The sequence below is a fragment of the Pristiophorus japonicus genome, chromosome 20 (assembly GCF_044704955.1).
Source record: "Pristiophorus japonicus isolate sPriJap1 chromosome 20, sPriJap1.hap1, whole genome shotgun sequence".
In the NCBI taxonomy this organism is placed as follows: domain Eukaryota; kingdom Metazoa; phylum Chordata; class Chondrichthyes; family Pristiophoridae; genus Pristiophorus; species Pristiophorus japonicus.
In genome coordinates, this window is record NC_091996.1 from 23,863,281 (window position 1) to 23,884,647 (window position 21,367).

The 21,367-nt window shown below is 42.8% G+C and overlaps 1 protein-coding gene across 2 annotated transcripts in view; it reads left to right on the forward strand.

Annotated features, from left to right (window-relative positions):
- fbxw2 (F-box and WD repeat domain containing 2) overlaps positions 1 to 16,215 on the forward strand; it is a 40,613-nt gene extending 24,398 nt beyond the window's left edge. For both annotated transcript variants that reach the window (XM_070863383.1, XM_070863385.1), the window contains 3 exons: positions 2,705 to 2,791; positions 7,236 to 7,405; positions 15,325 to 16,215. In XM_070863383.1, coding sequence (XP_070719484.1) covers positions 2,705 to 2,791; positions 7,236 to 7,405; positions 15,325 to 15,613 — 546 coding nt within the window. In that variant the 3' untranslated portion in view covers positions 15,614 to 16,215. The remainder of the gene's footprint in view (positions 1 to 2,704; positions 2,792 to 7,235; positions 7,406 to 15,324) is intronic.
- The last annotated feature ends 5,152 nt before the right edge of the window (positions 16,216 to 21,367 follow it).

The following is a 21,367-nucleotide window of genomic DNA, read 5'->3' on the forward strand; positions in this document are numbered from 1 at the left end:
CCTCCCCTTTTCCTAATCTGTCACCATTCAGATAATCTGCCTTCCTGTTTTTGCCACCAAAGTGGCTAACCTCACATTTATCTACATTATACTGCATCTGCCATGCATTTGCCCACTCACCTAACCTGTCCAAGTCACCCTGCAGCCTCTTGGCATCCTCCTCACAGCTCACACTGCCACCCAGCTTAGTGTCATCTGCTATTTCCACTATTTCTAGGGCCACTTCCTTAACTACTCTGGGATGCAGACTATCAGGCCCTGGAGATTTATCAGCCTTCAGTCCCATCAATTTCCTTAACACAATTTCCTGACAAATAAAGATTTCCTTCAGTTCCTCCTTCTCACTAGACCCTCGGTCCCCTAGTATTTCCGGAAGGTTATTTGTGTCTTCCTTAGTGAAGATAGAACCAAAGTATTTGTTCAATTGGTCTGCCATTTCTTTGTTCCCCATTATAAATTCACCTGATTCTGACTGCATGGGACCTACATTTGTCTTCACTAATTGTTTTCTCTTCACATATCTATAGAAGCTTTTGCAGTCAGTTTTTATGTTCTCTGCAAGCTTACTCTCATATTCTCTTTTCCCCTCCTAATTAAACTCTTTGTCCTCCTCTGCTGAATTCTAAATTTCTCCCAGTCCTCAGGTTTGCTGCTTTTTCTGGCTAATTTATATGCCTCTTCCTTGGATTTAACACTATCCCTAATTTCCCTTGTTAGCCACGGTTGAGCCACCTTCCCCGTTTTATTTTTATGCCAGACAGGGATGTACAATTGTTGAAGTTCATCCATGTGATCTTTAAATGTTTGCCATTGCCTATAAGTAACCCTTTAAGCATATAACCCTTTTAACTATCATTCGCCAGTCTATCCTAGCCAATTCATGTCTCATACCATCGAAGTTACCTTTTTTAAGTTCAGGACCCTAGTCTCTGAATTAACTGTGTCAGTCTCCATCTTAATGAAGAATTCTACCATATTATGGTCACTCTTCTCCAGGGAGCCTTGCACAACAAGATTGCTAATTAATCTTCTCTCATTACCCAAGACCCAGTCTAGGATGGCCTGCTCTCTAGTTGATTCCTTGACATATTGGTCTAGAAAACCATCCCTTACACACTTCAGGAAATCCTCCTCCACCGTGTTGCTACCAGTTTGGTTAGCCCAATCTATATGTAGATTAAAGTCACCCATGATAACTGCTGTACCTTTATTGCACGCATCCCTAATTTCCTGTTTGATGCCATCCCCAACCTCACTACCACTGTTTGGTGGTCTGTACACAACTCCCACTAGTGTTTTCTGTTTTTTGGTGTTCCGCAGCTCTACCCATACAGATTCCACATCATCCAAGTTAATGTCCTTCCTTACTATTGCGTTAATCTCCTCTTTAACCAGCAAGGCTACCCCTCCTCATTTTCCTTTCTGTCTATCCTTCGTGAATATTGAATACTCCTGAATGTTGAGTTCCAAGCCTTGGTCACCCTGGAGCCATGTCTCCGTAATCCCAATTATATCATATCCATTAACAGCTATCCGCGCAGTTAGTTTATCCACCTTATTACGAATGCTCCTCGCTTGTATTTTTAACACTCTTTGTCCTTTTAAAATGATGTTGTAATTTAATTTTGCCTTTGATTTCTCTGCCCTCCACCTTTCATTATCTCCTTTTTACCTTTTGCTTCTGCCCCCATTTTACTTCCATCTGACTCCCTGCATAGATTCCCATTCCCCTGCCATATTAGTTGGTTTTGTTGGTTTTGAAACTCTTAAACCCAGAAGTAAAAGGACAAGATACTTGCCATATCCTCCTTTTCCCTTTGTTATGTACCTAGTCATCATCATACCTGTGGCTTATAGCACCTTGATTAAAATAAATCACTTCATCTAAATGGACCTGTCAAATGAAAACCATATGATTTGTGCTGTCTCAATACTTCCTGAATATTCAGACTTCTATACTCTCACCAGTGTTGTGAATTTTGTTAAATGTGAGGCTTCAGATCATAACTTACACAGTTAACTAGTGAACTGAAGACTTCAGCTGCAACAGTCTCACTGTTTATTCATCGGCAATGGTGAAATTTGAAGACACTTGGCAAAACTTTATATTCAGTCTGTAGGATTAGATTTTTGCCACTACGGAAGTGTTAATTATTGCGTTTGGCATAAGAAATTGAATAGTATTTGATGTCTGTTAAGCACAAAGTGGAACCTGGTTCTGTCATGGACATGTGCCTTTAAGTACGTTTGACTAAGTTGAATGTGCAGCAATATCAAATACAATCACTTTCTAACAGTAATGGGTGTAGTATTGGAATTGGTGTAAAATAAGCCTTGTAAAATGGATGTTCAGTATTGGTTGGTTGGACTTCTGATTCATCCAATTTGACTTCATTTTAAATGCACCTCTTAAAAGGTATTCATAATTGGATCGCACTGATGTGTTTCAGGAAGTTCTTTTTACAAATTGATTGTCGAGCAAGTGTGTGTGAATTTTATTACTAGGTCGTGTCTGCTGATCTGTTGTCAACTTGGTGAACGATTCTGTGTTTAAAATCACAAGTTAGAGGATAATTTTACAATTATTATACATGATAACGCCTCGAGTCTAAGCTGTTCATATTCTTACGACTAGTTACAGTTTTGATGATCCTAATGTGTCTCTCCCTGTCTGTACTTAAGCCTGTTTTCTTTCTTAATGTAGGTGGTTTTACAGGTCAGCCAGGTAGAATCCGTGATGCACAATCCAGGGGACTATATTCTATTAAGTGCTGATAAATATGAAATCAAGGTAAAGTTTTTTTTTCAAAAGGAAAACAACCCCCACCCCACCCTTTTCTCCCATAGCTCTTTACTACTTCAGTCTTTGCAGCAGTCCTCCAAGAATTTTGCGCTCCTCCAATTCTGGCCTCTTGCGAGCCCCCATTTCCTACGTCCACCATTGGCAGCTATGCCTAAGCCCTAAGCTTTGGAATTCCCTCCCTGAACCTCTGCGACTCTCTATCTGACTCTCCTTAAACCCAAGCTTTTGGTCATCTGTCTTAATGTCCCTTTATGTGGCTCCCGTGTCAAAATTTTGCCTGATCGCTCGCGCTCCTTGAAGCGCCTTAGGACTTTTTACTACATTAAAGATGAAAATTATTCTTGTTGACTATAGTCATTCATCATCAGAAATCGCTGAATTGTAAATTTGTCCATTTCCTTTCTGATCTTTGAAAAACTTAGTGTTGGCAGCTGTTCGGTGGTTTTCATTGTATTAATATTCATTACCAGTAGATACAGCTTTATCTCTTTGTTTATTTTCTTGACATAATTCTTCATTACTGATATATTTACTTAAATTATGGTTTGCTTCAATTATGACTTTCAAGCTTGCTTCAAAAACAAATGCACAGTGGTATTTTATTTTAGTGGTTTGCAATATTTAAATGAAAAAGTAATTTAAATCCTTGATTTAGCAACAATCGATGGTCTAACCCGGCATCTATTTAGCAGTTGTACACCTATGGATTAGCTGTATACACTTGCATCCTGCCATCAGTCAAGAGACCAGCTTTAGTGGTGGAATGACCCAGATTCAGCTCCAATATACAACTTTGGCTATATTTTGTGAGCGAGTTTTGCTGGTTTTCAGCCACAGCAATATGTAGGGCACCTTTTCTAATAGTGTGCCTCAGTGTAGGGGTTGGTCGCCAAACAAACCCGTTGACACGGTGGCATAGCAAAAAATGAATTACATTTGCTTTGTTCCTATTTGAAACTTATGAAATCTAAATGCTACTGAACAATACAAAATAAATAGTTTTTTAAAACAAGAAAAGTCATTGACTATTAGTAAAGTTTCATGTTTTTGGTGACAGTTTGTGCTCAGCAAGATAAGGGGATGAGATGTCACTGAGATTTCCATCATTCCACCATTAGTGGCTATGCCTTCAGCTGCCTGGGCCCTAAGCTCTGGAATGCCCTCCCTAAACCTCTTCGACACTGTCTCCTCCTTTTTAAGACGCTCCTTAAAACTGTCCTCCACGACTAAGCTTTTGCTCACCTGTCCTAATATCTCCTAATGTGGGCTCGGTGTCAAATTTTGTTCGATACTCGCTTCTGTGAAGTGCCTTGGGACTTACGTTAAAGGCATTTTATAAATACAAGATGATGTTGTTTTGGAAATGGAACATTTTCCCCCCACATTTCTAACCGTGTTTAGCTCCTTCCCCAGAACTGCATCACTTCCTCCTTCGCCCCCCAAAACCATCATGAATCAGTGTGAATTTTTCCACTTCTCACTCCAGCTCTGATCCCATTCCATAGGCCTGCCAATTGAGCTCCCAAATTGTGAGCAGATTTGTGCCAGTTTCAAACCCAGGTTTCAGACGTAAAGGGACGATGTGCCACACTTCAACTTTTTAAATGTGTATTTTTTGGAAGTTTTCATCTGTCTAATCTTTTCTGGTGTACTGACCTCTTGTGCATGGAGCACTCTTCCTTGGGCACCCTTCAGTATATTTATGATTCTTGATGTGAGAGTTAGCATGCAATTTAACTTTGAAGAGCATCACGATGGAACCTGATCCATAGTCTCTCTGCCCTCCCCAATGAGGAGGTGTGACTGACTCTGTCTCTCTGTCTCTCTGCCTCTGTCTCTCTCTCTCTCTCTCTCTCTCTGTCTCTCTCTGTCTCTCTGTCTCTCTCTCTCTGTCTCTCTCTCTCTCTCTCTCTCTCTCTCTCTCTCTCTCTGTCGCTCTGTCGCTCTGTCTCTCTCTCGCTCTCTCGCTCTCTCGCTCTCTCTCTCGCTCTCTCGCTCTCTCTCATTCCCTCTCTTTCTCCTGCCCTCCCCTCTTCCCTCTCTTTCTCCTGCCCTCCCCTCTTCCCCTCTCTTCTGACCCCCTCTCGCTTCTAGCAGGAACCCTGTCTTTTTTTTCCCCCCTGCTTTGCCTCCTCTCTTCCCCCTCCGTCTCTCTGTTGGCACTGAGGCCAGGCATGCTAATTCTCCTGGCTCCCTGCCTATGGTCCGATAACATTGCTCAGATTGAGAATCAAGCACAAGAGCAGCTTTGTGTCGAAGGTACTGCTGCTTGCTGGATAAACTCACTGAGCTATCTTGGTGCTCCATTTTTTTTTACTAGATCGATTTTAAGACTGAAGGTTTCTGATCTGTTCTATCTGACAGCTGTTTCTTCTATGGTCATCCAGGTACAGGCTCCTCAGATGAAAAGGCTTAGATCTGGGTAGAGGACCTGATGCTGGTAAGACATTTGAATCTGGCTGCGTGTTATCTCCGTTCCAGTACTGGACTTCTTGTGGACCAGGCAACTTTGTTTGTGGCAGTCTAAACTGAATTTGTCTTTGCGCAGAGGCACAAAGCAGCACAGCCCCAGCCTCGGCTTAGTGAAGATCCAGTTTGGTGCTTAGTGCAAGTCTTCAATTATCAAAAGTAGAAGACCCCATGGCACTATTTTGAAGAGGAGCCGGGGCATTGTCCCCGGTGTCCTGGCCAATATTTATCCCTCAATCAACATAGCACAAACAGATTATCTGGTCATTATCACATTGCTGTTTGTGGGAGCTTGCTGTGCGCAAATTGGCTGCCGCATTTCCCACATTACAACAGTGACTACACTCCAAAAGTACTTCATTGATTGTAAAGCGCTTTGAGACGTCCGGTGGTTGAGAAAGGTGCTATGTAAATGCAAGTCTGTCTTTCTTTCTTCACATCACGCTACTGTCTTAAAACAGCATCGGTTTGCATTCTAACCTAAATCCCAGCGATTCCAAACATAACGTGCATAAATCTTTCCAGGTACTGGGGAGAGTTGGCTTTTGATGTTGTTTCTGATTGTTACCGCAGCTAACGAAGAACTCGTTACTGAATCAATACCTTTTGGTTTTCATCCTTCATGAGCTTGAGTTCCATATACTTACTATTCATGGATCGATGCCTTCCTAGACTGTTGCTGGTGTTTAAAGACAGTCAAAGTGCTGAGGCGCATGCTTATCGAATCTTGCAACACTGAAAGAGGCCATTCAGCCCATCGTGCCTATGCCGGCTCTTTGAAAGGGCTATCCAATTAGTTCCATTCTCCTGTTCGTTCCACAAAGCCTTGAAATATTTTCCTTTTCAAGTATATATCCAATTTCCTTTTGAGAGTTACTATTGAATCTGCTTTTTCCATCCTTTCAGTCAGTGCATTCCAGATCATCGTAACTTGCTGCGTGTATAAAAAAATCTTTTCATCTCCCCTCTGGTTCTTTTGCCAATTGTTTTAAATCTGTGTTCTCTGCTTATCGACCCACCCGGCATTGGAAATAGTTTTTCCTTATTTACTCAATCAAAACCTGTCATAATGGTAGAACTTTGCAAACCATTGGTACAGTAGTCTTGTTAATTGAGGATCTACCTAAACATTTACTCAGATTTGTACACTCTGTCCGTTCCGAATAAAAGTTGTCAAGATCAAGTTTTGGGAGAAGAATATGATCTACAATCTTGAGTTCCGATCCTGTTGTTCCATGTTATGGAAGTGGAATTCGCAATGAACTTCTCGTGCTGCACACTGTTGTGCCAAGGTTACAGCAAGAGGCAAGAAACCTGCATCAATCAATCAAACTATATCTACAATAGACACCTCGCCAGTAGTTCTTCAAGTCCACATCACATTCAAAGAGTCAACTCTCCAGGATAAGAACCTGTTTCTTCCCAGTCCAAGTTGCTTCACAAGGATGACATTTTTTTAAAGATTCTGTACAGATGAGGGTGGCCCCTCCATTAATAGATTGGGCGTACATATTTTGCCTACTGTCAAACTACGTGCTGGAGATGCCCTCTAATAGTATCCCTTCAGAGGCCAGTTAAGGTATGAAAAGTGATTGCTCAGATGAGCAAACCCACCTTAAGGAGTAAAATCCTCATTTCCACAAATCAAGGATCCTTGGGGATTCTTAGAGTTAATAGGTGGCCATATATTGGTAGTTATCTTATTGCATATTCCCAAGTGATTCCACCCTTCCTGATCCTATTCCTCATAATGCAAAGGATCCAGTGACGATTCCCTTCACTCTTTTATGGAAATGCAGTTTCTGATACATGGGTCAGTGAAACCATTTAGGTAGGCTAGGGATAGTTACATCTTGTCCTGCCATTATGTTGGCATCATGTACAAACATTTACAAATGCTGTAGTTTTTCTGGTAATCGTTCCATTGTATTTCACAAAATGCCATTAATTTTTACGTTCGTAGGTTTGGCCAATTGGGAGAGAGGTCAACTGCAAGTGTTTGAAGACTCTTGCTGTGTCAAATGACCGAAGCATATGCCTCCAACCAAGACTGCAATTTGATGGCAAACACATTGTTTGTGCATCTGATCTAGGACTGTACCAGTGGGACTTTGCCAGTTATGATATTGTCAGGTATTGTACACTGTTGTTACATTGTTGTCAAAACGATCAGGGATATTTTTAATGAAAGTATTATTGTCCAGGCACGGGAGTGCAGTGGTTCTGGTACTTGACTAACAACCCAGACGTTGAGTTTCAAAACTACCATGGCAAATTGTGAAATTAAATTCAATAAATCTGCTAATTTATGGGCTGGTATTAGAGCAACTAACATTGAAAACTACCATTTCATCCTTTAAAAACGAATGTCCTTTAGGGAAGGGGACAGCCCACCCCTACGCAGTTTGGCTATACACAATGCCAGGCTCACATTGCATGACTGAGTAAAGAGGTCTGGAAAACCACTCTGTTGTAGAGCAATTGCAGGGGAAACTAGTCCTGGGCAATAAATGTGACCGTGCTAATGTCATCGACATCTCAAAAACAAGTGGAAAAACATTTGTTTGTGGGAGTTGGAAGAGCTAAAAGTGCAATATACATTAATGATTTAGACGAAGGAGTTGAATGTACTATCTCCAAGTTTGCAAATGACACTAAGCTGGGTGGCAGTGTGACCTGTGAGGAGGATGCTAAGAGGCTGAAGGGTGACTTGGACAGGTTAGGTGAATGGGCAAATGCATGGCAGATGAAGTATAACGTGGATAAATGTGAGGTTATCCACTTTGGTGGCAAAAACAGGAAGGCAGATTATTATCTGAATGGTGACAGATTAGGAAAAGGGGAAGTGCAACGAGACCTGGGTGTCATGGTACATCAGTCACTGAACGTAGGCAGCAGGTACAGCAGGCAGTAAAGAAAGCAAATGGCATGCTGGCCTTCATAGCGAGAGGATTTGAGTATAGGAGCAGGGAGGTCTTACTTCAGTTGTACAGGGCCTTGGTGAGACCACACCTTGAGTATTGGGTGCAGTTTTGGTCTCCTAATCTGAGGAAGGGCGTGCTTGCTATTGAGGGAGTGCAGCGAAGGTTCACCAGACTGATTCCCGGGATGGCTGGACTGACATATGAAGAAAGATTAGATCGGCTAGGCTTATACTCACTGGAATTTAGAAGAATGAGAGGGGATCTCACAGAAACATATACAATTATGATGGGACTGGACAGGTTAGATGCAGGAAGAATGTTCCCGATGTTGGGGAAGTCCAGAACCAGGGATCACAGTCTAAGGATAAGGAGTAAGCCATTTAGGACCGAGATGAGGAGAAACTTTTTCACCCAGAGAATTGTGAACCTGTGGAATTCTCTACCACAGAAAGTTGTTGAGTCCAGTTCGTTGGATATATTCAAGAGGGATGTGGCCCTTACGGCTAAGGGGATCAGGGGGTATGGAGAGAAGACAGGAATGGGGTACTAAAGTTGAATGATCAGCCATGATCATATTGAATGGTGGTGCAGGCTCGAAGGGCCGAATGACCTACTCCTGCACCTATTTTCTATGTTTAGAAAATGGAAATGCTGATGATAAATGGTAAAGTAGAGGATGATCTAATATTGTATAACGGTATCAATGGGATTCATTTAGAAATAAGGAACAATTTAATTTCATTTAAAATAAAATTGAGCTGTGTGTGGTAAACTTGTATGTTGTCCAACAGTATAATGATCAGTGATAATAAAGATCAAAAATATCTGTTGACGGTAACAACCTGAAAAATGCAATTTACTGACGCACTAGAACAGATCTGTAGGAAGGGATAACTCTTCAGAGAGAATAATTCCCACCAGAGAAAACTTTAATTAATTTAGTTATTAAAATGTCAGTAGTTGAATTTCCCTTGTGGTTATAATAATGGAAGTTTTCTTTCAGCAGGAGTTTTTGTTTCATCTAAAACATTGAAAACCCTGTTTGGTAATTTTGTCAGGCAAACGTTTAGTAAATGCACCTGATTGAGCCGACACAGAAGTTGAACCTAGGTTTTCTAATTATTTTGGATTCTATTTTCTGTAATTGAAAATCACAATTTATATGACTGTGTTGACTTGCATTTAATGTACTCAATGCCAATGACTTTGCACTTCTGGCACCCAGTATCCGTCAAGCATTCCTAAGTCAAGTATAGTATGGTTAGATGGAGCAAAAAGCCCCTACTCCTCTCCCAGCAACAGAACGCACCTTGTGATGAACCAGCCTCTGATTGAGGTTTCCAACTTGGTGCCTATTAATGTTGAATTAAGGGCAGTTCATGATCTTGTTGAATGGTGGTGCAGGCTCCAAGGGCCGAATGGCCTACTCCTGCACCTATTTTCTATGTTTCTATGTCCTGTGCTACGGGCCCAGGCAGAGGAGACCTTTTGTTTCTTCAGCCTGGGGTGGACTTGAACTAAGTTGGCAGGAGGATGGGCACTTGGATGTAGCATTAGAAAAGAGAAACAAAGGACTGGGAGAGACGGATTGCACTAAAGCAAGAAATAGTAAGATATCGGGTGGGGTCAGACTAAGAGAGCACACAAGATAGGTTTACAGTGTATGTATGTGAACGCAAGAAGCATAATAAACAAGATTAGTGAGCTTCTGCCGCAAATAGCCACATGGGAATATGATGTCATGGCAATAACTGAGACCTGGCTCAAAAAAAGGGCAGGATTGGGTATTAAATATTCCTGGATATAGAGTGTTCCGGAAGGAAAGTGGTGTGGCAGTATTGGTTAAGGAGAATGTTACAGTGCTGGAGAGAGAGGATGTCCTGGCGAGGTCAAAGACAGAATATATATGGCTAGAGTTAAGACATAATAGAGGGCCATTACACTACCAGGTGTATTCTATAGGCCACCAACTAGTGGAAAAAATATGGAGGAACATGTTTGCAGAGAAATTAGAGATGCAAGAACTACAGAGTAGTAATAATGGAGGACTTCATCTATCCTGATATAGACTGGGATAGTAATAGTGTAAAGGGCAGAGAGGGGGAACAATTTCTGATGTGTATTCAGGAAAGCTTTCTTAAGGATGTTACTGGCCCAATGAGGGAGGAGGGAGGAGGCATTGCTGGATCTGGTTCTGGGGAATAGGGTAGGTCAAGTGGAGCATGTTTCAGTAGGTGAACATTTAGGGAACAGTGATCATAGTATGATGAGGTTTTCCACTAGTTGGTGGCCTATAGAATACACCTAGTAGTGTAATGGCCCTCTATTATTCCTTAACTCTAGCCATATAGATTCTGTCCTTGACCCCTCCAGGACATCCTCTCTCTCCAGCACTGTAACATTCTCCTTAACCAATACTGCCACACCACTTTCCTTCCCTATCTTTTCGGAACACCCTATATCCAGGAATATTTAATACCCAATCCTGCCCTTTTTTTGAGCCAGGTATCCGTTATTGCCATGACATCATATTCCCATGTGTATGATAAGGTTTTCCATAGATTAGCAAATTTCAGTGGGAAGCGAACGGACCTTGCCCGGGTAAACTGGAATCAAAGATTGGCAGGCAAAACTGTAATGGAACAATGGGCTGCCTTTAAAGAGGAAATAGTTCAGGTACTGTTGAGGTACATTCCCACTAGGAGAAAGGTAGGGTAACTAAAGTCAGAGCTCCCTGGATGACGAAAGAGATAGAGATTAAGATAAAGCAGAAAAAGAGCCCGTATGACAGATGTCAGGTCGAGAATACACCTGAGAATCAGGCTATATGTAGAATGTTCAGGGGAGATGTGAAAAAGAAAAGAGGCAAAGAGAGGTTATGAGAATAGAATGGTAGCCAACATAAAAGGTAATCTGAAAGTCCTTCTACAGGCTTATATATAGTAAACGGGTAGCAAGAGGAGGGACAAGGCTGATTCGGGACCAAAAAAGAGATTTAAGCACAGAGGCTGAGGTACTAAATGAGCACTTTGCATCTGTCTTCACCAAGATGATGCTGCCATAGACATAGTGAAGGAGGGGGTAGAGGAGTTACTGGATGGGATAAAAATTGATAGAGGAGGTACTAGAAAGGCTGGCTGTACTTAAAAGTAGATAAGTCACTAGGACCGAATGGGATGCATCCTAGGACGCTGAGGGTAGAGAAGGAAGAAATTGTGGAGGCACTGGCCATAATCTTCCAATCCTCCTTAGAAATGGGGGTGGTGCCAGAGGACTGGAGAATTGCAAAGGTTACACCCTTGTTCAAAAAAGGCTGTAAAGATAAACCCAGCAACTGCAGGCCAGTCAGTTTAACCTCGGTACTGGGAAAGCTTTTAGAAACAATAATCAGGGACAAAATTAACAGTCACGTGGACAAGTGTGAATTAATTAAGGAAAACCAGCATGGATTTGTTAAAGGCAAGTCATGTTAAACCAACTTGATCGAGTTTTTTGATGAGGTAACAGAGAGGGTTGATGAGGGCAATGTGGTTGATGTGGTGTACATGGATTTCAAAAAGGCATTCGACAAAGTGCCACATAATAGACTTGCCAGCAAAGTTGAAGCCCATGGAATAAAAGGGACAGTGGCAGCACGGAAACGAAATTGGCTCAGTGACAGGAAACGGAGAGTAGTGGTGAACGGTTGTTTTTCAGACTGGAGGAAGGTCTACAATGGTGTTTCTCAGCGGTCGGTTCTAGGACCACTGCTTTTCTTGATATATATTAATGACTTAAATATAGATGTACACTTGTGGAGGATAGTGACAGGCTGGTGGAATGGGTGGACACGTGGTCGATGAAATTTAACACAGAAAAGTACAAGATGATACATTTTGGTAGAAAGAATGAGAAGAGGAAATATAAACTAATGGGTACAATCCTAAAGGGGGTGCATGAACAGAGAGACCTGGGGGTAAATGTGCACAAATTGTTGAAGGTGGCAGGGCAGGTTGAGGAGGAAGTTACAAACGCTTGCAGGATCCTGGGCTTCCTGAATAGAGGTATAGAGTACAAAAGCATGGAAATTATGCTGAACCTGTGTAAAACACTGGTTCGGCCTGAACTGGAGTATTTTGTCCAATTCTGGACACTGCACTTTAGGAAGGTTGTGAAGGCCTTGGAGAGGGTGCAGAAAAGATTTACGAGAATGATTCCAGGGATGAGGGACTTCAGTTATGTGGATAGACTGGAGAAGCTAGGGTTGTTCTCAAGCAGAGAAGATTGAGATGAGATTTAATAGAGGTGTTCAAAATCATGAGTCGATAGAGAGAAACTGTTCCTATCGGCAGAAGGGTTGATAACCAGAGGACACAGATTTAAGGTGATTGGCAAAAGAACCAAAGGCGACATAAGAAAAAACACTTTTACACAGTGAGTGGTTAGGATCTGGAATGCACTGCCTGAAAGGGTGATAGAGGCAGACTCAATCACGGCTTTGAAAAGGGAGTTAGATAAGTACCTGAAATTTAAAAAAATTTCAGGGCTACGGGAAAAGGGGGGGGAGAGTGGGAAGTGGAATTAGCTGAAGTGTTCTTGCAAGGAGCTGGCACGGGCCGAATGGCCGCCTTTTGTGCTGTAACTATTCTGTGATTCAGGTGCTAGAAGTGAAAAGCCAGTATTCACTTGCAGTTCTCCATTATCTTCGATTCCTACAACAAACTCCGTTCCCCAGCCACCGATTCCATTCCTCTACCTGGCCACTGTCTGAGGCTGAATCATACTGTTTGTAATCTTACCGTCCTATTTGACCCTGAGCTGAGCTTCCTCTCCCATCAGCAAGACCGACTACTTCCATCTACATAACACCGTCCGATCCCGCCCTCAACTTAGCTGCTGCTGAAACTCTCATCCATGCCTTTGTTACCCCTAGACCAATGATATCCCACCTCGCCTCCCACTTTGTAAAATTGAGTTGATCCAAAACTCAGCTGCCCGTATCCTATCTCGCACCAAGTCCCGTTCACTCATTGTCCCTGTGCTTACAGACGGCAATGCCTCGATTTAAAAAAAAATTCCCATCCTTGCATTCAGATCCCTTCATGGCCTTGCCCTCCCTATCGCTGTAATCCTATAACCCTCTGAGACCTCTGTGCTCTTTCAATTCTGGCCTCTTGTGCATCCCCGATTTTTATCGCTCCACCATCGGCGGCTGAGATTTCAGCTGCCTAATCTCCGGAATTCCCTTCCTAAATCTCTCTATCTCTCCTTCTTTAAGTCCCTCCTTACAACCTACCTCTTTCACAAAGGACCACCTGTCCTAATATCTCCTTATGTGGCTCAGTGTCAAATTTTGTTTGATAACGCTCCCGTGAACTTTAGGATGCCATATAAATGCAAATTGCTGTTGGCTAAAATAATTTATCAGATTGCTGAATTATAGGGCCCAAGTTTCCACATGATTTGCGCCTGATTTTTAGGAGCAACTGGTGGAGAACGGACTATCTTAGAAATCGCAATTCTCCATTTTTTTTTTCTGCAGTTCTAATCAGGTAGAACAGTTCTACTTTGGAGCAGAATTTTTTCTTCAAAAGGGGGCGTGTCCGGCCACTGACGCCTGATTTCAAAGTTTCCACAGTGAAAACGTACTCCAAACTAAGTTAGAATGGAGCAAGTGAAGATTTTTGTAGAACTGAAAAAACCTGTTCTACACATTAAAAAATCAGGCGCAGGTTACAAATTAGGCGTCCAGAACGAGGTGGGGGGGGGGAAGGGAAGTCATTAAATTCTACAATAAATCCTTATTTATACTTCTACAAATATTATACAAATAAATCCAACCCGAATAAACATTTATAAGCAAAGAAAAGATTAAATAAACCATCTTCCTACCTGTGTGAAAGTGCTTCAGCCAGCCTCACAAGTTCGTTTGTTCGTTCCCGATGGCGGACGGACGGGCGGGAGGGAGGGAGTGCGGGACCGACCGACCGCCTGCCCGAACGCAGCGGGGGGGGGAGGGAAGGAAGACGTTCCCGACGGCGGGCGGGCACGACCGCAGCGGGGGGGGGGGGGGGGGGGGGGGGGGGGAGGGGAGGGGATGGAGACGTTCCCGACCGCAGCGGGGGGGAGGGGGGGGGCTGTTCCAGACGGCGGGCGGGAAGGAGACAGTGAGAAGGCTGCAGGAAGCCTCAGTGCTGAGGGCAATGTGCTTTTATTAAAAAATGTTCAAAAATTAAACAGCTACAAAGAACTACAAAAATGGCCGAGTGCCAATGTTTCCTTCACACTGCGCGTGCGCGAACGCTCCAACGCGCAGGGTTGCCGGCAGGAAAAAAACAAATTTAAATAGTACCCGCCCCCCCCCCCCCACTTACAAAATCGGCGCGAGTGTAGGCTCCGCCCCCCTGGGCGCCACGCCAAACAGACAAGGAGCTGCAGGGCTCTCCAGAATCGCGAGGTTTTTTTTCCGGCGCCGTTTTAGGCGCGAAAAACGGGCACCCAGCTCGGAGGGGCGTCCGTTTTTTATCGTGTGGAAACTTGGGCCCATAATGTTGGCCATTTCCTTTCGAATCTTTGAAAAACTCGAGTGTTAACGGAGCTGTTCTGCGGCTTCATTGTATTCGTATTAAGGACGCGACTGGTGCCAACGAAGTTGAAGTCATTGCACGGGGACAGTTTGTGTATTTTCGGTTCTTCGCTAACTGAAAAGAAAATATGGCCGCCATTACAAAGAAAACTCTTCCAGAGAGAAAGGAGGGGAGGGGGTGGTGAAAAGAGATCGCTACTGCTGAACAGAGCCGTCTCAGGTAAAGGAAATCTGCGGCAGCAAAAAACACAGTAAACGTCCATTTTTATTAATTTTTTTTTTTCTCCTTTCCCTTCACGTCCCAAACAAATAAATCTCCGCAACCCTCCCCTCGCAAAAATATCACACATTAACACTTTAACCAACCCATGCTATTATTGTACATTATTAAACCAGCCCACAGCTCCATAGATTTAGGCAACGATATGGCTATGTTATTGCACAGCTTCTGGTTGTTGACAACAGCTACCGGTTCGTTGGCAGCAGCTACTGGTTCGTTGGCAGCAGTCACTTCGTAATATCAATGACCTCCAGCTTTACCTATCTTTTTACTTTCTTGACAGAGTTATTCGAACCCCTGATTCTACAAATCTGTCCTTGCTGAGCCTGGGAGAAGTCTTTGCTCTGCTCTTTGACAGCCGTTATCTGTACATAATGGACCTAAGGACCGAGAAACTGGTTGGCCGCTGGCCTCTGCCTGCCTACAGGAAATCAAAGAGGGGTTCGAGCTTCCTGGCGGGAGAGACGGCATGGCTAAACGGACTCAATGGCAAAAATGATGCCGGCCTAGTTTTTGCCACAAGCATGCCAGACCATAGTATTCATTTGGTCCTGTGGAAAGAGAATGGATGAAGGAAAATATTAAAAACTGTAGGGCCTGGGCTGCTTGTGCTGCTGTTTTCGTGGACATTTATGAGAATGCAAAATTTTTGCATGAACCAAAGCGGCACAGACCTGGCATTCTCGTGTGTACAGTACAGTTGATTGCCTTTATTTTTTTTTTTTAAAAGTCAAATGAAACCAGCATGTTGAAAATTATTTTTACAGCTTAAATCCGTTTGCTTGCAAATTGATGTACCAATACAGGAAGAGAAAGAAAAAAACAGTAATATCTGTTAAATTTTACATGGCACTGTTGAGAAATTTATTATGAGCCAAGGGTTGAAAATTATGCTTTACAAGCACATTTCAACGTAATTAATCTATTGTTTGCAGTATTCTGAACATTCCCTGAATGCCTTCATTTCTTCTGCACCTGACAATATAGAATACCTTACTTTTATATATAAATATTTCCATTCAGGACTTTGCCTTAATGCTTTTAGTAGTGGTTGCTCTCAAAGAACGTGTTTATAGAACATAAGTAGGTACTTTAAATTTGTCCACATTTTATATTTTGGTATAGTCAGTATTTACAATGATATTTTTATTGAAATTTGCCCATGTTGTCACAGTTGCTAATTATCTTCAATATATTCTTTCTGAAGAAATAGTTGGAAATTTACTTGGTTACTTTGCTCATTGTGTTAAAGGTTCCATGTTTATAGACTTAAATAGTGTAATGATGAAGATAGTCCCTTTGCACTTGAGGCTGCTCAATACTGCATGTTAAGATGCTGCAATACAACTGAGTGTGTTGGGGGCTGGGTGGTGGTGGGGTATTCTTGCCCATAACTCCCTCCCACCCGCCCCCCCAAAAGACTCGGGCATCTGCCAATCCAATCATTAATGCTAAGACCGGACTACAGGTTTCAGTCAGTCAGGCAGTACCCTGTCTACACTGCTTACATAGGAACAGGAGAAGGCCATTCAGCCCCACGAGCCTGTTCCGCCATACAATGAGATCATGGCTGATCTGTATCTTAACTCCATCTCTGCTTATGTGCAACTACTGTCCTCCTGCCCAAGAGGGACTTCTATGGTTACAAGCTCTGCTGCCACCAGTTACAATTTAAATATTATGAGGTGTGGGCAGGGGTATCTGCACTCTCAACATTGAAACAAACTGCAGTTATATATATATATATATATATTTTTTTTTTAAATGCAGGAGATCCAAGGGACCCTTGTCAGCATTTTTAAAAATGTTATGCTCGAGGGAGTTTTACAATGGTTTTCTCTGGTGTCCGGTCTGGATTTAGAACTGCTCCACGGTGAGGCTTAAGTTACACCCTAAGTGGCAATATTCTTAAAAGTTGCACAGGAGCGTGTGACCTGTTTTGCATCTGTGTATTTCATCTTCAGGAATAGATAAACCTCCGGCTGAAAAACGGCCAGAAAGGAATAAGAATAATTCATTTGAACATGTCATTTGCTCCTGTCACTTTTTAAAAAATTGGATTTTGTAGCATTCTCGGGCCTGCTGTCAGCAATTTGCAAAATATGATTGGAAAGTAAAGTTGTACCTGCAACAACCCACTTGTAACAACAAAGGCAACAGGTGGTTTGAGCAAATTTCTTTGGTGAAGAATGAGTATTTTCCCCTTTTTATATATGTAGGCGATAACCGGAATAACGGGTCCAGTGAAGAGCTCCTCTATTGTTAAGCCGCGTACCTTAACCTCCGTTGTCAGAAAAGCGCCTGCAACCAAAGTGTTGACAATTCCATTTCTCGTGTTGATCCCTCCAGTTGGAATATTGTTGGTTTTATGATTCTGAGCCATTTTTGATCCTGGCTTCTGGTTTAGATTTCACCTCTAGATTGTAGAGGTGAAAGGACAGTGTTGTAAAGTTGCTGTCTTCACTTTGTTACGCTGGCTATTATGTTCACTTGTATTTCATCTTTGGCTCTGAAGTGTGAATTTGAGTATGATTGCTTCTCGACAGTTTTACTAAGAACTTTTTAATCCCTCTTAAACAGATTAACATCATAGAATCACAATAGAATGATATAAATTTACAGCACGGAAGGAGGCCATTTTGGCCCATTGTGTCCGCGCTGGCCAGCAAAGAGCTATCTAGCCTAATCCCACTTTCCAGCTCTTGGTCCGTAGCCCTGTAGATTACGGCACTTCAAGTGCACATCCAAGTACTTTTTAAATGTGGTGAGGGTTTCTGCTTCTACCACCCTTTCAGACAGTGAGTTCCAGACCCCCACCACCCTCTGCGTGAAGAAATTTCCTGCTGCCTGAAGTAACCGTAAACCATCAAACTGTCACACGTGCAAAATTGCACTTGGCTAAGGAGGTGAAACCCTTTTTTTGTTTTTCTATGTTTTCAATAACTATTTGTTGGATGTTTAATTTTAAACTTTGAATTTCCTCATACACACAATTGAAAATCGAAATATTTAATTGGCATCTATTTACATTTTAATAATGTGTGCAGTGAATGCCAAACGGCGCCTGAGGGACATGGGAGTTCAGTCAGCTTTTTCAAATGCAGCAGAAACCATTCCAGTAAACTAACAGACTATTCAAAAGTTTTTAATATCTTTTAAATATGTGCAATTAACCAAAGGTTTTTGCTGGCATATTTTCTAGCAACAATGCAGTAGCATCAAACGTTCACTGAAGTGCCCAAAAATGTACACCTAGATTGTCTGTGTGAGTGTGTGTGTGTGTGTGTACATTGTTGAGGTAAATTGTCCTGAAATATTATCTGGTTCTAAGGCAATTGATGCAGTGTGAATAATAGACTGAAATGAGATAAATGATCTAAACCGAATAGAGGTGATATTAAGACAAGGATACGTTGGTTTGGTCCCAGTAGTTACCCGATCAGTGGTACAAAGTGTGAAATCATCCTATTTACCCATACAGGCAGTGACTCATAAGAACATAAGAACATAAGAATTAGGAACAGGAGTAGGCCATCTAGCCCCTCGAGCCTGCTCCGCCATTCAATAAGATCATGGCTGATCTGGTCGTGGACTAAGCTCCACTTACCCGCCCTCTCCCCGTAACCCTTAATTCCCTTATTGGTTAAAAATCTATCTATCTGTGACTTGAAAACATTCAATGAGCTAACCTCAACTGCTTCCTTGGGCAGAGAATTCCACAGATTCACAACCCTCTGGGAGAAGAAATTCTTTCTCAACTCGGTTTTAAATTGGCTCCTCCGTATTTTGAGGCTGTGCCCCCTAGTTCTAGTCTCCCCGACCAGTGGAAACAACCTCTCTGCCTCTATCTTGTCTATCCCTTTCATGATTTTAAATGTTTCTATAAGATCACCCCTCATCCTTCTGAACTCTAACGAGTAAAGACCCAGTCTCCTCAATCTATCATCATAAGGTAACCCCCTCATTTCTGGAATCAGCCTAGTGAATCGCCTCTGTACCCACTCCAAAGCCAGTATATCCTTCCTTAAGTAAGGTGACCAAAACTGCACGCAGTACTCCAGGTGCGGCCTTACCAATACCTTATACAGTTGCAGCAACACCTCCCTGCTTTTGTACTCCATCCCTCTCACAATGAAGGCCAACATTCCATTCGCCTTCCTGATTACCTGCTGCACCTGCAAACTAACCTTTTGGGATTCATGCACAAGGACCCCCAGGTCCCTCTGCACCACAGCATGTTGTAATTTCTCCCTATTCAAATAATATTCCCTTTTACTGGTTTTTTTCCCCAAGGTGGATGACCTCACACTTTCCGACATTGTATTCCATCTACCAAACCTTAGCCCATTCGCTTAACCTATCCAAATCTCCTTGCAGCCTCTCTCAGTCCTCTACAGAACCCGCTTTCCCACTAATCTTAGTGTCATCTGCAAATTTTGTTGCACTACACTCTGTCCCCTCTTCGAGGTCATCTATGTATATTGTAAACAGTTGTGGTCCCAGCACTGATCCCTGTGGCACACCACTAACCACTGATTTCCAACCGGAAAAGGACCCATTTATCCCGACTCTCTGCTTTCTGTTAGCCAGCCAATTCTCTATCCATGCTAATACATTTCCTCTGACTCCACGTACCTCTATTTTCTGCAGTAACCTTTTGTGTGGCACCTTATCGAATGCCTTTTGGAAATCTAAAGACACCACATCCATCGGTACACCTCTATCCACTATGCTCGTTATATCCTCGAAGAATTCTAGTAAGTTAGTTAAACATGATTTCCCCTTCATGAATCCATGCTGCGTCTGCTTGATTGCACTATTCCTATCTAGATGTCCCGCTATTTCTTCCTTAATGATAGTTTCAAGCATTTTCCCCACTACAGATGTTAAACTAACCGGCCTATAGTTACCTGCCTTTTGCCTGCCCCCTTTTTTAAACAGAGGCGTTACATTATCTGCTTTCCAATCCGCTGGTACCTCCCCAGAGTCCAGAGAATTTTGGTAGATTAACATAGAAACATAGAAAATAGATGCAGGAGTAGGCCATTCGGCCCTTCTAGCCTGCACCGCCATTCAATGAGTTCATGGCTGAACATGCAACTTCAGTACCCCATTCCTGCTTTCTCACCATACCCCTTGATCCCCCTGGTAGTAAGGACTTCATCTAACTCCTTTTTGAATATATTTAGTGAATTGGCCTCAACAACTTTCTGTGGTAGAGAATTCCACAGGTTCACCACTCTCTGGGTGAAGAAATTCCTCCTCATCTCGGTCCTAAATGGCTTACCCCTTATCCTTAGACTGTGACCCCTGGTTCTGGACTTCCCCAACATTGGGAACATTCTTCCTGCGTCTAACCTGTCTAAACCCATCAGAATTTTAAACGTTTCTATGAGGTCCCCTCTCATTCTTCTGAACTCCAGTGAATACAAGCCCAGTTGATCCAGTCTTTCTTGATAGGTCAGTCCCGCCATCCCGGGAATCAGTCTGGTGAACCTTCGCTGCACTCCCTCAATAGCAAGATTGTCCTTCCTCAGGTTAGGAGACCAAAACTGTACACAATACTCCAGGTGTGGCCTCACCAAGGCCCTGTACAACTGTAGCAACACCTCCCTGCCCCTGTACTCAAATCCCCTCGCTATGAAGGCCAACATGCCATTTGCTTTCTTAACCGCCTGCTGTACCTGCATGCCAACCTTCAATGACTGATGTACCATGACACCCAGGTCTCTTTGCACCTCCCCTTTTCCTAATCTGTCACCATTCAGATAATAGTCTGTCTCTCTGTTTTTACCACCAAAGTGAATAACCTCACATTTATCCACATTATACTTCATCTGCCATGCATTTGCCCACTCACCTAACCTATCCAAGTCGCTCTGCAGCCTCATAGCATCCTCACTGCCACCCAACTTGGTGTCATCCGCAAATTTGGAGATACTACATTTAATCCCCTCGTCTAAATCATTAATGTACAGTGTAAACAGCTGGGGCCCCAGCACAGAACCTTGCGGTACCCCACTAGTCACTGCTTGCCATTCTGAAAAGTACCCATTTACTCCTACTCTTTGCTTCCAGTCTGACAACCAGTTCTCAATCCATGTCAGCACACTACCCCCAATCCCATGTGCTTTAACTTTGCACATTAATCTCTTGTGTGGGACCTTGTCGAAAGCCTTCTGAAAGTCCAAAAATACCACGTCAACTGGTTCTCCCTTGTCCACTCTACTGGAAACATCCTCAAAAAATTCCAGAAGATTTGTCAAGCATGATTTCCCTTTCATAAATCCATGCTGACTTGGACCTATCATGTCACCTCTTTCCAA